General features: G+C 41.9%; 1 protein-coding gene across 5 annotated transcripts in view; it reads right to left on the reverse strand.

The window, feature by feature from the left end:
• Positions 1 to 14,390, reverse strand: part of LOC110496613 (nuclear pore complex protein Nup153) — a 28,331-nt gene that overhangs the window by 12,838 nt on the left and 1,103 nt on the right. For 2 of the 5 annotated variants that reach the window (XM_021572609.2, XM_036953391.1), the window contains exons 2-6: positions 7,174 to 7,387; positions 2,093 to 2,380; positions 1,700 to 1,860; positions 1,372 to 1,500; positions 334 to 450 (exon numbers count right to left, since the gene is read on the reverse strand). In XM_021572609.2, the coding sequence (XP_021428284.2) occupies positions 334 to 450; positions 1,372 to 1,500; positions 1,700 to 1,860; positions 2,093 to 2,380; positions 7,174 to 7,387 (909 nt within the window). The remainder of the gene's footprint in view (positions 1 to 333; positions 451 to 1,371; positions 1,501 to 1,699; positions 1,861 to 2,092; positions 2,381 to 7,173; positions 7,388 to 14,390) is intronic. The other 3 variants (XM_036953389.1, XM_036953390.1, XM_021572610.2) reach the window with 3 other exon arrangements.

Below are 14,390 nucleotides of genomic sequence, written 5' to 3' on the forward strand. Positions count from 1 at the left end.
GTGGAATACATCAAACATATGGTTTCCATTTGTTTGATGCCATTCTATTTGCGCCGTTCCAGCCATTATTATGAGCCGTTCTCACCTCAGCAGCCTCCACTGCTTGACACGTAAACATTATTTCCTTGTGAGGATTCACCACTACAAATGGCTTCCATAGAAATTACAGAAATGCCTAACAGCTGACACTAATACTACATACACAGAGGATCTATACAACACATTTCTATCAGATGGTTCTGTAGCCATTGAGCCAAAATGAAATGGCCCCTGTTCATGAGAATCTGAGGGTTCCATATTTAATTCAATGTAAACAACTTTATTGGTACACACAGCGAGGGGGCTGGACATGCGCTCCAGGGACTGTAAGATGCGTCGGGCAGTAGCGCTGGTCACCCCACAGGGCGGAGCCCCAGCAGGCTTGGCCTTGATCTGTCTCCGCAATGGAGCCTAGAGGGGAAATACACATCAATCAATCACATTCTATTTACATAGAGAAGCACTTCCTACAAACCCATTTGCCACAAAGTGTTTAACGCAAACATGGTTTGAATGAATGCCAGGTTAATGAAACAGCAGTGGTGGAAAGGCAGAGCTTTGGTCAAGTCGTGCCTGCAGGTTAATACCCTGTACCAAAAAGATCACGCATAAGAAATATATTGCTGTGTTTTAAAAACACAGATCTAAAATACTTCTTACTGTAATTTCTGCAAAGCATCAGACTAATTGTGTGCTTCAGTTGCACCTCTCCACTCGGATGAGAATTCACAAATGTGCATTCTGTCAGCAGACAGTGCTCAGTGTAGCCAGCCTAGTTCTGTGGTAAAATGCAAGATTAAGTCCAAGAAAAACATTATTTCTATGATAAACAGAAATATGATGGCCATGCATCATTTTTGCAAAAAAGCTATTTTACTTGTGTGGCTGCTAGCCAAATAGTGATGCACTTCTGTGGAGCCATTTTCTGCCGATGTGTGTGTTTTCTGTGAAGGAAATCTATAGTTGCACACCCCGATCACGCAATTGAGGCAACAAAATAACACTTCACTTTCAATATAAAACAGCAGATTTCTCAACTCTAACATGTCCCCTGCAGCTCCATTTCCCCTGACTAACATACTATTTCCTATCTGTTATTATTCAGATCATCACAGCTCTATTTCCCCTGACTAACATAATATCTATTATTATTCAGCACAGGGCATCACAGCTCTATTTCCCCTGACTAACATATCTCCTATCCGTTTGAAATTAAAATGTTGGTGCTGGCAGGCCAGAATATTGCTTTTGGGGGGAGGGGGGATATTTCTTGCCTAGGAGAAAATCAATAGGGAAAACACTTGTGAGTTGTAGTGGAGTGGGGAGCATTACCTGGTAAGGTGTGGCTGTGCGTGAGCGGGCTGTTCTAACAGCAGCTGCTCCCCCGTAGGTAGTCTTCCCTGGGTAGAAGGGGGAATCCCCCAACTGACTGGAGTTCAGCACTGAACTGTTCAACGTGGACTAGTGGAGAAGAAAAACATGGAGGCTGCATGTCAAACAATCATAACGGTGAAAAAGCAACAGTTTCCAAGCCACATGTATGTATGCAGGTTTTCCTGTAACGAATCGGTCATTATTGCAGCTGGTCAAAGTAAATCACTTTAACATCGATAGCTAAGCAAGTAAGGTTAGAGTTTGCTGACTCTTGACTGGCACTCACAGTGGAGGACTGACTTGACTGACTGACACTCACAGCGGAGGAAGTCCCAAAGACAGACAGGTTGAATGCAGGTTTCTTGAGACTGGACTGGGACTGCTGGGGCCGGTCCATCTCCGGAGAACAGAGCTGGGGTAGCGACGTGGTCTTAAAGTTTGGTACTTCTGGGTACAGAGAAGAGACATTGTGTGATTACTCAAACTTGTGTCATGCAAATATGTAACAAAGGACTGAATTTCAGTAGTACTGGCTATGGATGCTAAAATGTTATTTTCAAAATTTGGGAATTATTTCCCAAAGCCACTTTCAACCATTAAAATATATTGTTCTGACTCTAGAACTCAACAGGATTGTTCATGGTGAAAACGTACTCTTACCACACACAATCCACACTACCTTTTTCTGATGCGCGTGATGAGAAGCCACTGGTGGTGGAGATATTGTCATCCTCGTGGTGGGAGCTATTGTCCTTGAGCTCCTTGACTAGGGAGAAGCTTGTCGACGCCCCAGCGAAGGGGCCCCCAGCGAAGGGGGCGGAGGAGGTGGAGGGCTGGGAGAAAAGGGAGCTTGGGCTCCCCAGGGCCGGGGTGGAGTCCAGGGAGGGGAAATGGAGGTGGGAGCGATTGAGGGGGGGCCTCGACAGAACATCCTGGAAGTTCAGGGATACCCTGCTTGTCGAAGGCTCTGGAGGGGTGGAGGAGAAATTACTAGGGTTAAGATGGGTTGATCCATATTTTGAGCTTCAAAATTGCAATGAAGGGGGCCCCTTCAATTTAAGCCTACTAGAAAGTGTGCGCCTTCAGGCCTGAAGGGAAGCAAAAGTCATTCCACTACCTAAGGATAGTTGAGCCCCCCTAACTGGCTCAAATAGCCAACCAATCAGCCTGTTACCAACCCTTAGTTTTCTGGAAAAAAATTGTGGTTTGACCAAATACAATGCTATTTTACAGTAAACAAATTGACAGACATTCAACAAGCACTGTACTTACATAAATGACTGATGACTGGATGAGAGGGATTCATGATAAAAAGATTGTGGGGGATGTTTTGTTGGACTCCAGTACAGCTTTTGACATTAACGATCATAGTCTGCTGCACAAAAATGGTGTTAAGGCTTTACACCTCCTATATTGTGGATAAAGAGCTGTCTAACAGAACACAGATGTTCTTTAATGGAAGCCTCTCCAACACAATCCAGGTAGAATCAGGAAGTCCCCAGGGCAGCTGTCTAGGCCCCTTATTTTTTTTCGGTCTTTATTAACGACATGCCAGTGTCTCTATGTATGCAGATGATTCAACACTATACATGTCAGCTACTACAGCAACTGAAATGACTGCAACACTTAAAAGAGCTGCAGTTCTATTCAGATTGGGTGGCAAGGAATAAGTTGGTCTTAAATATTTCAAACACTTAAAGTATGGTATTTGGGACAAATCATTCACTAAACCATAAACCTCAGAATCTTGTAATAAATAATGTGGAAGTTGAGCAAGTTGAGGTGACGAAACTGCTTGGAGTAACCCTGGATTGTAAAAATGTATTTTGACCATGACAGTTTACAACAGTAGCTAAGAAGGGGAGAAGTCTGTCCATAATAAAAGCGCTGCTCTACCTTAACAGCACTATCAACAAGGCAGGTCTTACAGACTATAGTTTTGTTGCACCTGGACTACTGATCAGTCCTGTGGTCAGGTGCCAGGAAGAGGGACTTATGAAAATTGCAATTGGCTCAGAACAGGGCAGCATGGCTGGCCCTTGGATGTACACAGAAAGCAAACAACAACATGAACGTAAATCTCTCCTGGCTCAAAGTAGAGGAGAGATTGACTTTATCACTACTTGTATTTGTGAAAGGTATTGATTGACATGTTGAAAGCCCCGAGCGGTCTGAAGTACTGGTGCACAACTCGGACACCCATGCATACCCCCCCAAGACATGCCATCCGAGGTCTCTTCACAGCCCCCAAGTCCAGTACAAACCATGGGAGGCACACAGTACTACATAGAGCCATGACTACATGGAACTCCACGTCAGGTAACTGATGCAAGCAGTAGAATCAGATATATATATTTTTAAATAGATAAAAATACATCTATGTAACAGCAGGGACTGTGAAGCAACACAAACATACGTGCTATAGACACACATACACATGGATATTGTGTGTTAGAAACACTACAGGTCAAAAGTTTTAGAACACCTACTCATTCAAGGATGATTTATTTTTACTATTTTCTACATTGTAGAATAATAGTGAAGACATCAAAACTATGAAAACACACATATGGAATCATGTAGTAAGCAAAAAAAAGTGTTTTATATTTGAGATTCTTCAAATAGCCACCTTTTGCCTTGACAGCTTTGCACACTTGACAAATCCCACATATGCTGAGCACTTGTTGGCTGCTTAACCTTCACTCTGCGGTCCGACTCATCCCAAACCATCTCAATTTGGTTGAAGTCGGTGGATTGTGGAGGCTAGGTCATCTGATGCAGCACTCCATCACTCTCCTTCTTGGTAAAATAGCGCTTACACAGCCATTGTCCTGTTGAAAAACAATGGCAGTCCCACTAAGCGTAAACCAGATGGGATGGCGTATCGCTGCAGAATGCTGTGGTAGCCATGCTGGTTAAGTGTGCATTGAATTCTAAATAAATCATTGACAGTGTCACCAGCAAAGCACCCCCACACCACCCATGCTTCACTGTGGGAAATACACGTGGAGATCATCCGTTCACCCACACTGTCTCACTAAGACATGGCGGCTGGAACCAAAATCTCAAATTTGGACTCCAGACTAGAGGTCGACCGATTATTGGAGGACCAAAAAAGCTGATACCGATTAATCGGACGATTTTTTTAAATGTATTTGTAATAATGACAATTACAATAATACTGAATGAACACTTATTTTAACTTAATATAATACATCAATAAAATCAATTTAGCCTCAAATAAATAATGAAACATCAATTTGGTTTAAATAATGCAAAAACAAAGTGTTGGAGAAGAAAGTAAAAGTGCAATATGTGCCATGTAAAAAAGCTAACGTTTAAGTTCCTTGCTCAGAACATGAGAACATATGAAAGTTGGTGGTTCCTTTTAACATGAGACTTCAATATGCCAAGGTAAGAAGTTTTAGGTTGAAGTTAATATAGTATTTATAGGACTATTTCTCTATATACCATTTGTATTTTATATACCTTTGACTATTGGATGTTCTTATAGGCACTTTAGTATTGCCAGTGTAACAGAATAGCTTCCGTCCCTCTCCTCATCCTCTACTTGGGCTCGAACCAGGAACACATCGACAACAGCCACCCTCGAAGCACCGTTACCCATCGCTCCACAAAAGCCGCGGCCCTTGCCGCTTGAAACGTTTGAAATGCTATTAGTGCGCACCCCGCTGACTAGCTAGCCATTTCACATCGGTTACACCAGCCTAATCTCAGGAGTTGATAGGCTTGAAGTCATAAACAGTGCAATGCTTGACGCACAACGAAGAGCTGCTGGCAAAACACACGAAAGTGCTGTTTGAATGAATGTTTACGAGCCTGCTGCTGCCTACCACCGCTCAGTCAGACAGCTCTATCAAATCATAGACTTAGTTATAACACAATAACACACAGAAATACAGGTCAATGTAGGTCATTAATATGGTCGAATCCGGAAACGATAATTTCGAAAACAAAACATTTATTATTTCAGTGAAATAGGGAACCTTTCGGTATTTTATCTAACGGGTGGCATCCTTAAGTCTAAATACTGCTGTTACATTGTACAACCTTCAATGTTATGTCATAATCACGTAAAATTCTGGCAAATTAGTTCGCAACAAGCCAGGCTGCCCAAACTGTTGCATATACCCAGACTCTGCATGCAATGAACGCAAGAGAAGTGACTAACCTGGATTTCTTTTAGCTAAATATGCACGTTTACAAATATATACTTCTGTGTATTGATTTTAAGAAAGGCATTGGTGTTTATGGTTAGGTACAGTCGTGCAACGATAATGCTTTTTTCGCAAATGTGCTTTTGTTAAATCATCCCCCTGCGTTGAATCGATTATATACAACGCAGGACACACTAGATAAACTAGTAATATCAACCATGTGTAGTTAACTAGTGATTAAGATTGATTGATTTTTTTTTACAAGATAAGTTTAATGCTAGCTAGCAACTTACCTTGGCTTCTTACTGCATTTGCGTAACAGGCAGGCTCCTCGTGAGGCAGGTGGTTAGAGCTTTGGACAAGTTAACCATAAAGTTGCAAGATTGAATCCCTGAGCTGACAAAGTAAAAATCTGTTGTTCTGCCCCTGAACAAGGTAGTTAACCAACCGTTCCTAGGCCTTCATTGAAAATAATAATGTGTTCTTAAAAACACAGATTTCAGATTATTGTGAAAACTTGGAAATCGGCCCTAATTAAATCGGCCATTCCGATTAATCGGTCGACCCCTACTCCAGACCAAAAGGACAAATTTCCACTGGTCTAAAGTACATTGCTTGTGCTTCTTGGCCCAAGCAAGTCTCTTCTTACTGGTGTCCTTTAGTAGTGGTTTGCAGCGATTAGGCCATGAAGGCCTGATTCACGCAGTCTCCTCTGAACAGTTGATGTGTCTGTTACTTGAACTCTGTGAAGCATTTATTTGGGCTGCAATTTCTGAGGCTGGTTACTCTAATGAGCTTATCCTCTGTAGCAGAGGGAACTCTGGGTCTTCAATTCCTGTGATAGCCAGTTTGATGGTTTTTGCAACTGCACTTGAAGAAATGTCAAAATTCTCCATATTGACTGACCATGTCTTAAAGTAATGGACTGTTGTTTCTCTTTGCTTATTTGAGCTGTACTTGCCATAATATGGACTTGTTATTTTATCAAATAGGGCCATCTTGGCTCAAACACATTAAGAAGGAATTAAATTCCACAAATTAACTTTTAATAAGGCACACCTGTTAACTGAAATGCATTCCAGGTGAAGCTGGTTGAGAGAATGCCAAGAGTGCAAAGCTGTCATTAAGGCAAAGGGTGGATATTTGAAGAATCTCAAATATAAAAATACTTTTTTGGTTACTACATGATTCCATGTGTGATTTCATAGTTTTGATGTCTTCACTATTACTCTACAATGCAGAAAATAATAAAAAATAAAAACCCTTGAATGAGGCGTCCTAAAACGTTTGACCTGTAGTGAAGTATGGGCCTGATGGCACAAAGTTAGTGTGTTGTGAATTCTGTAATGAAAGTATTGTAATGTTGTTATAATTGTATAACTGCCTTATATTTTGCCGTCCCCAGGAAGAGCGGGCAGCAGCTAATGGGGATCCATAATAAATACAACTACTGGAATTAGGCTACACAATCCAAAAACAAAGGATCAAATATGAAAAATATATTACGACACCAATGGGCCAGATCTTTGCCATATAGCATGAATATATTTGATATACTGTATAATATGCCATATCAGCTCACCTGTATTACTGGTAGCGGGCTCCGCAGAGTCCCGTCCATCAGGAAGGGGGTCTACCTCCTCACTGCCATTAGGAGGGGCCTGACTGTTCGGCTCCTCCCCCAACATGGCCCCTCCCCCTTCTGTAGCCTCCCCGTTTGTGAAGTATTTCTGCATCCAGGAAGGAACGATGCTCTTGACTGTGTCTGTCACTCGACTAATCAGGCCCGACTGCTGCTGGTGAACAGAGAGGAAAGAAGGGTAGAGATAGTGGGGGAGGGAGAGAAAAATGGGAAGGAGGAAGACTTTTAGGACAATAGGTTGATATTTAATGAGAAAATAAAAACCATAATGATGAACATCTACTGTTATGTGTTGAGGGGTATGTGTTACTTGGTATTGATCGAGAGACAGAGCAGTGGGTGCACGTCAAAGTCATTCCTCTCAAGCAAAGCCCTACTTAAAAGCTCTTAGTAGCCATGTTTCCATTACCTTGTCCAGTGATTATGTCAACATTTACTAAGTTTACATTGAAAATAAATGCAACAATTATCTGCTACGGTGTGTTTCCATTTAAATGGTCTTCTTTCGATAGAAAAAGCTTTGTATAATGATGTCACAACAAATAATATTTTTTTTGTTGCTAAAACCTAGAGTCTAATAAAAATGAAGTGGTTGAAGTGTTTCCATGAACCATTTAGGCAAATCGACATTAATAAATTGGCGACAGCCTGTATGCCCTCCCACCTATCTGTCTCATGTCTTAGGTAGCCTGCAAAAGCCAGCATGGATAGAATCAAATCTAATTGTATTTGTCACATGAGCCAAATACAACAGGTCTGACAGTGAAATGCTTACTCACAAGCCCTTATCCAACAATGCAGTTCAAAAAATAGTTAAAAAACATATTTATTGAAAAAAAAAAAAAAAAAAAAAAAAAAAATGCTATATACAGGGGGTACCGGTACTGAGTCAATGTGCGGGGGTACATGTTAGTCAAATTAATTTGTACATGTAGGTAGGAGTAAAGTGACTATGCATAGATAAATCAGTAAGCAGCAGGGTAAAAAAAAAAAACACTGGGGGGGGGGGACAATGTAAACAGTCAGGTTGGCCATTGGATTAATTGTTCAGCAGTCTTATGGCTTGGGGTTAGGAGCTGTTAAGGAGCCTTTTGGACCTAGACTTGGCGCTCCAGTACTGCTTGACTTGCGGAAGGAGAGAACAATATGACTTGAGTCTGACAATATTTTGGGCCTTCCTCAGACACCCCCTAGTATAGAGGTCCTGGATACAGGAAGATTGGCACTAGTGATGTACTACGCAGTACGCACTGCCCCCTGTAGCACCTTACGGTCAGATGCTGAGCAGTTGCCATACCAGGCATAGAAAATTAAAAAAGGTAAAGCAGACATCCACCTCAAACCGAGCGTCAAACTGCATATAAACTCTTATTCCATAAATGAACTTGAAATGCTATCTGGCCATGAAATGAGTCCAGCTGTCGAACTTTGAGGATCTGGGGACCCATGCCAAATCCTTTCAGTCTCCCGAGGGGGAAAGGTGTTGTTGTGCCCTCTTCACAACTGTCTTGGTGTGACCACACAGTCGTGGGTGAACAGGGAGTACAGGAGGGGACTAAGCACACACCTCTGAGGGGCTCCCGCGTTGAGGATCAGCGTGGCAGATGTGTTGGTGCCTATCCTTATTACCTGGGGGCAGCCCGTCAGGAAGTCCAGGATCCAGTTGCAGAGAGAGGTGTTTAGTCCCAAGGTCCTTAGCTTAGTGATTAATAAAACTATGGAAGAAACTATGGTGTTGAACGCTGAGCTATAGTCAATGAACAGCATTCTCACATAGCTGTTATTTTGTCGTGGTGGGAAAGAGCAGTGTAATAGAGATTGCATCATCTGTGCATCATATGCGAATTGAAGTGGGTCTAGGGTATCTGGGATGATGCTGTTTATGTGAGCCATGACCAGCCTTACAAAGCACATCATGGCTACCAAACGCAAGAATTTACTAATACTTGAAATATTCTAATAATTCTCATCTGCCAATGTATAGCCACAGCCCATGGTGAAACTTACCGTAGAGCTGAAATAATTGGATGGTGAAACTTGCATTCAGCCAACCAGAAAAGCAAGGCGAAGCAAGTCAGGCATTCTTGAAAGATTAATTCTAAATGCTTACTCCTTGCTTAAAGACTGGAGCTTTGATAACATTTTGCCCCGTATGTATACCTTCTTAATTATTCGACAATCATTTGTCGCAAGTAAGTTTGACAAAAGAAAAACCCACCCCATCGAACAGATAAAAATGTTGTTGATCTTCAGAACAGCTCTCCTGTAGCTGTCGTTTCTATTACACATGTCGCAAATGTAAAAAAAAAAAAAAATTGCGACATTGCGTTTGTCAAATAAACCCGGGTCAATGGAAACTTGACTAATGAACAGTGGGCCAGACAGGAGTCTGGTGCAGCACGGACCTGGTACTGGAGTTAATAATGCAATAACAGTACACCCATCTTCTACAGTAGATCTAAGTCTACGATGGACATGCTTCCGGTCTTTAAACCAATATCACAATACAAGATAGTCCCTAAGTGCTACCCAGCTCCATTAACGACACTAAAATGTCCTTTTAGAATGGTTCTGCAGAAACCTCAAGTCTGGGTACATTTTTGTTGCAGCAGTATAGAGCAAAACAGAGGACAAGGGATGTAAAAATGTTGCTAGCACCACTTCACATGTACATTGGCTAGTCTACTCGCTTGGTAGCTTTCTACTCCTGATAACGACCATATCCTCCACTCCACTTCTGCTTATCTGTAAAACGCACCAGTCGCGCAGCGCATCTGCTATTCAACCTGTCCACACTAAATCCAGTGTTTTACCAAAATCTGACCAGTGTAAACAATCACTCTAGATAAGTCTAACTAATTAATGTACCAGGCCCAGCCTCTCAGAGGGCCAGTTCGAGCTCGCAGGCCTTTGAACGCAGCTCTTGTGATTCTACGGAGTTAAGGACGCTGCATTTCTCCTGTGAATGTGGCCATGAGACCACAGGACCGTGCCAGAATGCTGCTCTTATTGTTCTCCCAGGAAGCACTTCTGTGTGCGGTTGAAACAGTGAGATGAGGGTGAATACGGTCTGGCGGTGTATAATTGACAGATGAAGTTCAAGTGAACCAGAGCTGCTAGCCTATACAACAAACTGGACAATGCATCTGACTGACTGTAGGCTTTTCAAATACAAGAAAAGGCCAAGTTGTGTGTGCATTTCAAACCACTGCACAGTAATACAGAACAGCAGTTGAACTTACATCTGTCCTGTTACATGTGCCAGCACAACCATAACTCATAATTAAGGACCACTACTAAAGCTGCCTGATTTCAAACCCTCTGTTATAACACTAGCTCGCAGTGCCAGACAAACATATAAATGCAAGGTTTATGAGTTCCTATATGACTGGAAGAGCCTACAACACCACAATATGCCCTGGAGCTAGGGGTGGTTAGCTCCATGACTCACTTCCTGACTAGAGACCACACATGTTTAAACAAGATTACTAGGCCTTCCTATATCAGTACCAAAGGTGTGTGGGTGTGTGTGTGTGTGTGTGTGGGGGGGGTAATCTACAAGGGAGGTCATGCACGGTCAAGGGAAGTCCAATCTATCTGCAAAGTTAAGAGAAGCTACATGGTTGGTCCACCACAGTTCAGTATGGCAGACAAAGTGAGAGTGGGTATACTGGAAATCCCCCCCCCCCCCCCGCAACCCAAATTATTTGTGATTTCGCTCGTGTTTTTCCCTCCAGTAACCTGAAAAAAGCTGCTGTGATGACACCATTTCAAACATTTACATTTAAAAGTGAGTAGGTCTACTGCTTCCCTCTCAATCATTTCCCAGTTGATAGGAGAGAATTTATACTTGTGGGGTCCAATGAAACAAATGGGATAATCAGCTGACATGTAGGTCCAAACAAGCACAAACAAAACCCCAACTGGAAGTTTGAGTTCACTGGTCTAAAGTGAACTCCAAGTCAAATATTCCACTAGTTTGCTATGGCCTACACATGCTCTTTATTATTACTGCTGGCAGACTCTGCTTTCACTTTCCAATGACCAATCTACCAGGGATGCACAATATATCGGTGAACATATTGGAATGGGACGATATTTGCTAAAAATATCAACATCGGTATCAGCCTGATGTCAAAGCTGACATGCATACCTATATAACATCGGTACATGACATAATGACGCCACGCAACATTTTGCACTACACGTGGCACACGTGGCATTCCTATCCTAACCCAGAATGTTTGCTGTGTGGATCGAGCAGTAAACAAGTCGAGCAGTCATTTGAAAGAGTAAGAACATTTCAGCAAGGCAACTCAAAGGCAAAATTAATTAATGCCAAGATAATGTAATTAATTAGTGTTTCATTCAAAAAAGATACGTCAAATAACACAGCTCTATTATAGAATGTTGTGTGTTATGAATTTGCACGTGCAAACCCAGCACCACCCCTACTTATCAGCAGCACTGTCAAAGCTGTACAAAAGTCTGCAAACACAGACCATGAAACAATGTGTTTACAATACCGCATTGGTAATAAAGCATTTTTTGTTCGACCACAACTTCTGGGGTACCTAGCTAGCACCAATACAACCAGCCTGAAAACAAATGACCAATAGAAACTAGTCATTTTCATAATTCTTAGCAATGATTTTGGAATCCTTGTGAATAAGTATTAGCTAGGTAGCCACTTGTTGTTCGCCTATTGAAAATTAACTTCATAAAAAAAAAGAAATAGCTAGCCAGCCACTTAACCCTGTTGCCCAAAGCTAACATTATAAGCAGCCAGCTAGCTTAATCTGGCTAGTGAGGCTCGACCGGACCGGGTTGAGAAGCTAGCCACAATAAGGATTAGGCACAAGAGGAATTTGCAGTATGCCTTCAAAATAAAGGTATATCATTGACAGTCATGCAGACGGTTACTACAATTGGTGGAATCATGCCATATTTAGACTAGATAATGTTAAACAAGGTTGGAATGTGATGCAATGAAATGGGGTATCAGTCTACTCGATCTACACAGAACACAACTGTGAAGAGTTTACGCAAATATTAGCGTTGTAGCTCTTATTGCGGGACTGCGACTGTGTGAAATCCCCTCACCAGTCAGCTTATTGAGTGCATTGACATTCATATTGCACTGTACAGCTTTACCTAAGGATTGGGGATCAATGAAATGGGGTATCCGTCTACTCGATACCCAAGATATTTTCCCCCATGTCCTCCTCAGTTATCAGACTCCAAAACATCCACGCAGTATTGTTTTTCCTTGGGAATAGTGTTCAATACACATAGGTTGACAATAAATGTGGCTCAATTCACAGTTTTTTCAGAGATCTTCAATAAGAGCTACGACGCTAATGTTCTCTGGGTGTCACTGAGTATTTTATTTGATTTATTTCACCTTTATTTAACCTTTATTTAACCAGGTAGGCAAGTTGAGAACAAGTTCTCATTTACAACTGCGACCTGGCCCAGATAAAGCATAGCAGTGTGAACAGACAAAAACAGAGTTACACATGGAGTAAACAATAAACAAGTCAATAACACAGTAGAAAAAAAAGAAAAAGTCTATATACATTGTGTGCAAAAGGCATGAGGAGGTAGGCGAATAATTACAATTTTGCAGATTAACACTGGAGTGATAAATGATCAGATGGTCATGTGCAGGTAGAGATACTGGTGTGCAAAAGAGCAGAAAAGTAAAGAAATAAAAACAGTATGGGGATGAGGTAGGTAAATTGAGTGGGCTATTTACCGATGGACTATGTACAGCTGCAGCGATCGGTTAGCTGCTCAGATAGCAGATGTTTAAAGTTGGTGAGGGAGATAAAAGCCTCCAACTTCAGCGATTTTTGCAATTCGTTCCAGTCTCAGGCAGCAGAGAACTGGAAGGAAAGGCGGCCAAATGAGTGTGTTGGCTTTAGGGATGATCAGTGAGATACACCTGCTGGAGCATGTGCTACAGGTGGGTGTTGCCATTGTGACCAGCGAACGATTTTTTAAGGCGGAGCTTTACCTAGCATGGACTTGTAGATGACCTGGAGCCAGTGGGTCTGGCGACGAATATGTAGCGAGGGCCAGCCGACTAGAGCATACAGGTCACAGTGGCGGGTGGTATAAGGTGCTTTAGTAACAAAACGGATTGCACTGTGATAAACTGCAGAGTAGAGTATTGGAAGCTATTTTGTAGATGACATCGCCAAAGTCGAGGATCGGTAGGATAGTCAGTTTTACTAGGGTAAGTTTGGCGGCGTGATTGAAGGAGGCTTTGTTGCGGAATAGAAAGCCGATTCTAGATTTGATTGTAGATTGGAGATGTTTGATATGAGTCTGGAAGGAGAGTTTACAGTCTAGCCAGACACCTAGGTACTTATAGATATCCACATATTCTAGGTCGGAACCATCCAGGGTGGTGATGCTAGTCGGGCGTGCGGGTGTTTTTTTTGGCAAGGAAAATATCAGATATGTATCGGTGCATCACTACAATGTAGCAGTTCCTGTCTTTGCCCAGGGACTATTAATACAATTAATTTATATGAAACTCCTAAATGGTGCAGTGTCCTTACCTGTCATCTGAAAATATATAAATATATTTACTGACATGTATTGAAGACAATGAAAATCTACTGTGGGATTTCATGTCAAGGTATTTAATGGTCCTGAAAATCTGGATAATGATAGGACTTAGAATGACCCTGTTCTAAACGACATGGACAGCCATGACCAGTCATTCTAAAATCCCATCCAACAGACTAGTTGCAAGTCAAATAAGTGGGACCTGTATTGAATTTACCTGCAAAAATCACAAAATCAGATGAACAGTCCAATAAATCCCAGTAACGTTACTTTTTGCAGTTCACTGCCGTTATCTAGCTAGATAAATAAGAAATTAGCTAGGTAGCTATATAAATATCAAGAACAGCGCAGGACAAGTTAGCTACTACTCACAGATATTCCAATTTCTAACTGTAGCGACACAACAACAACAAAATCGCCTACAACTAGCAAGCAGGACGACTAACGTAGAGGGATCGAGTGACACTGCTCGGTGCATATGTATCCCGCCTTTCTTGTGGTGTGTTCTCACTGGTTACGTTTCCACACCGCCTCACATTTATGCCCCTTTCGAAATGAACAAAACCAGGTCATAATAT

This window comes from Oncorhynchus mykiss, chromosome 18, assembly GCF_013265735.2.
Source record: "Oncorhynchus mykiss isolate Arlee chromosome 18, USDA_OmykA_1.1, whole genome shotgun sequence".
In the NCBI taxonomy this organism is placed as follows: domain Eukaryota; kingdom Metazoa; phylum Chordata; class Actinopteri; order Salmoniformes; family Salmonidae; genus Oncorhynchus; species Oncorhynchus mykiss.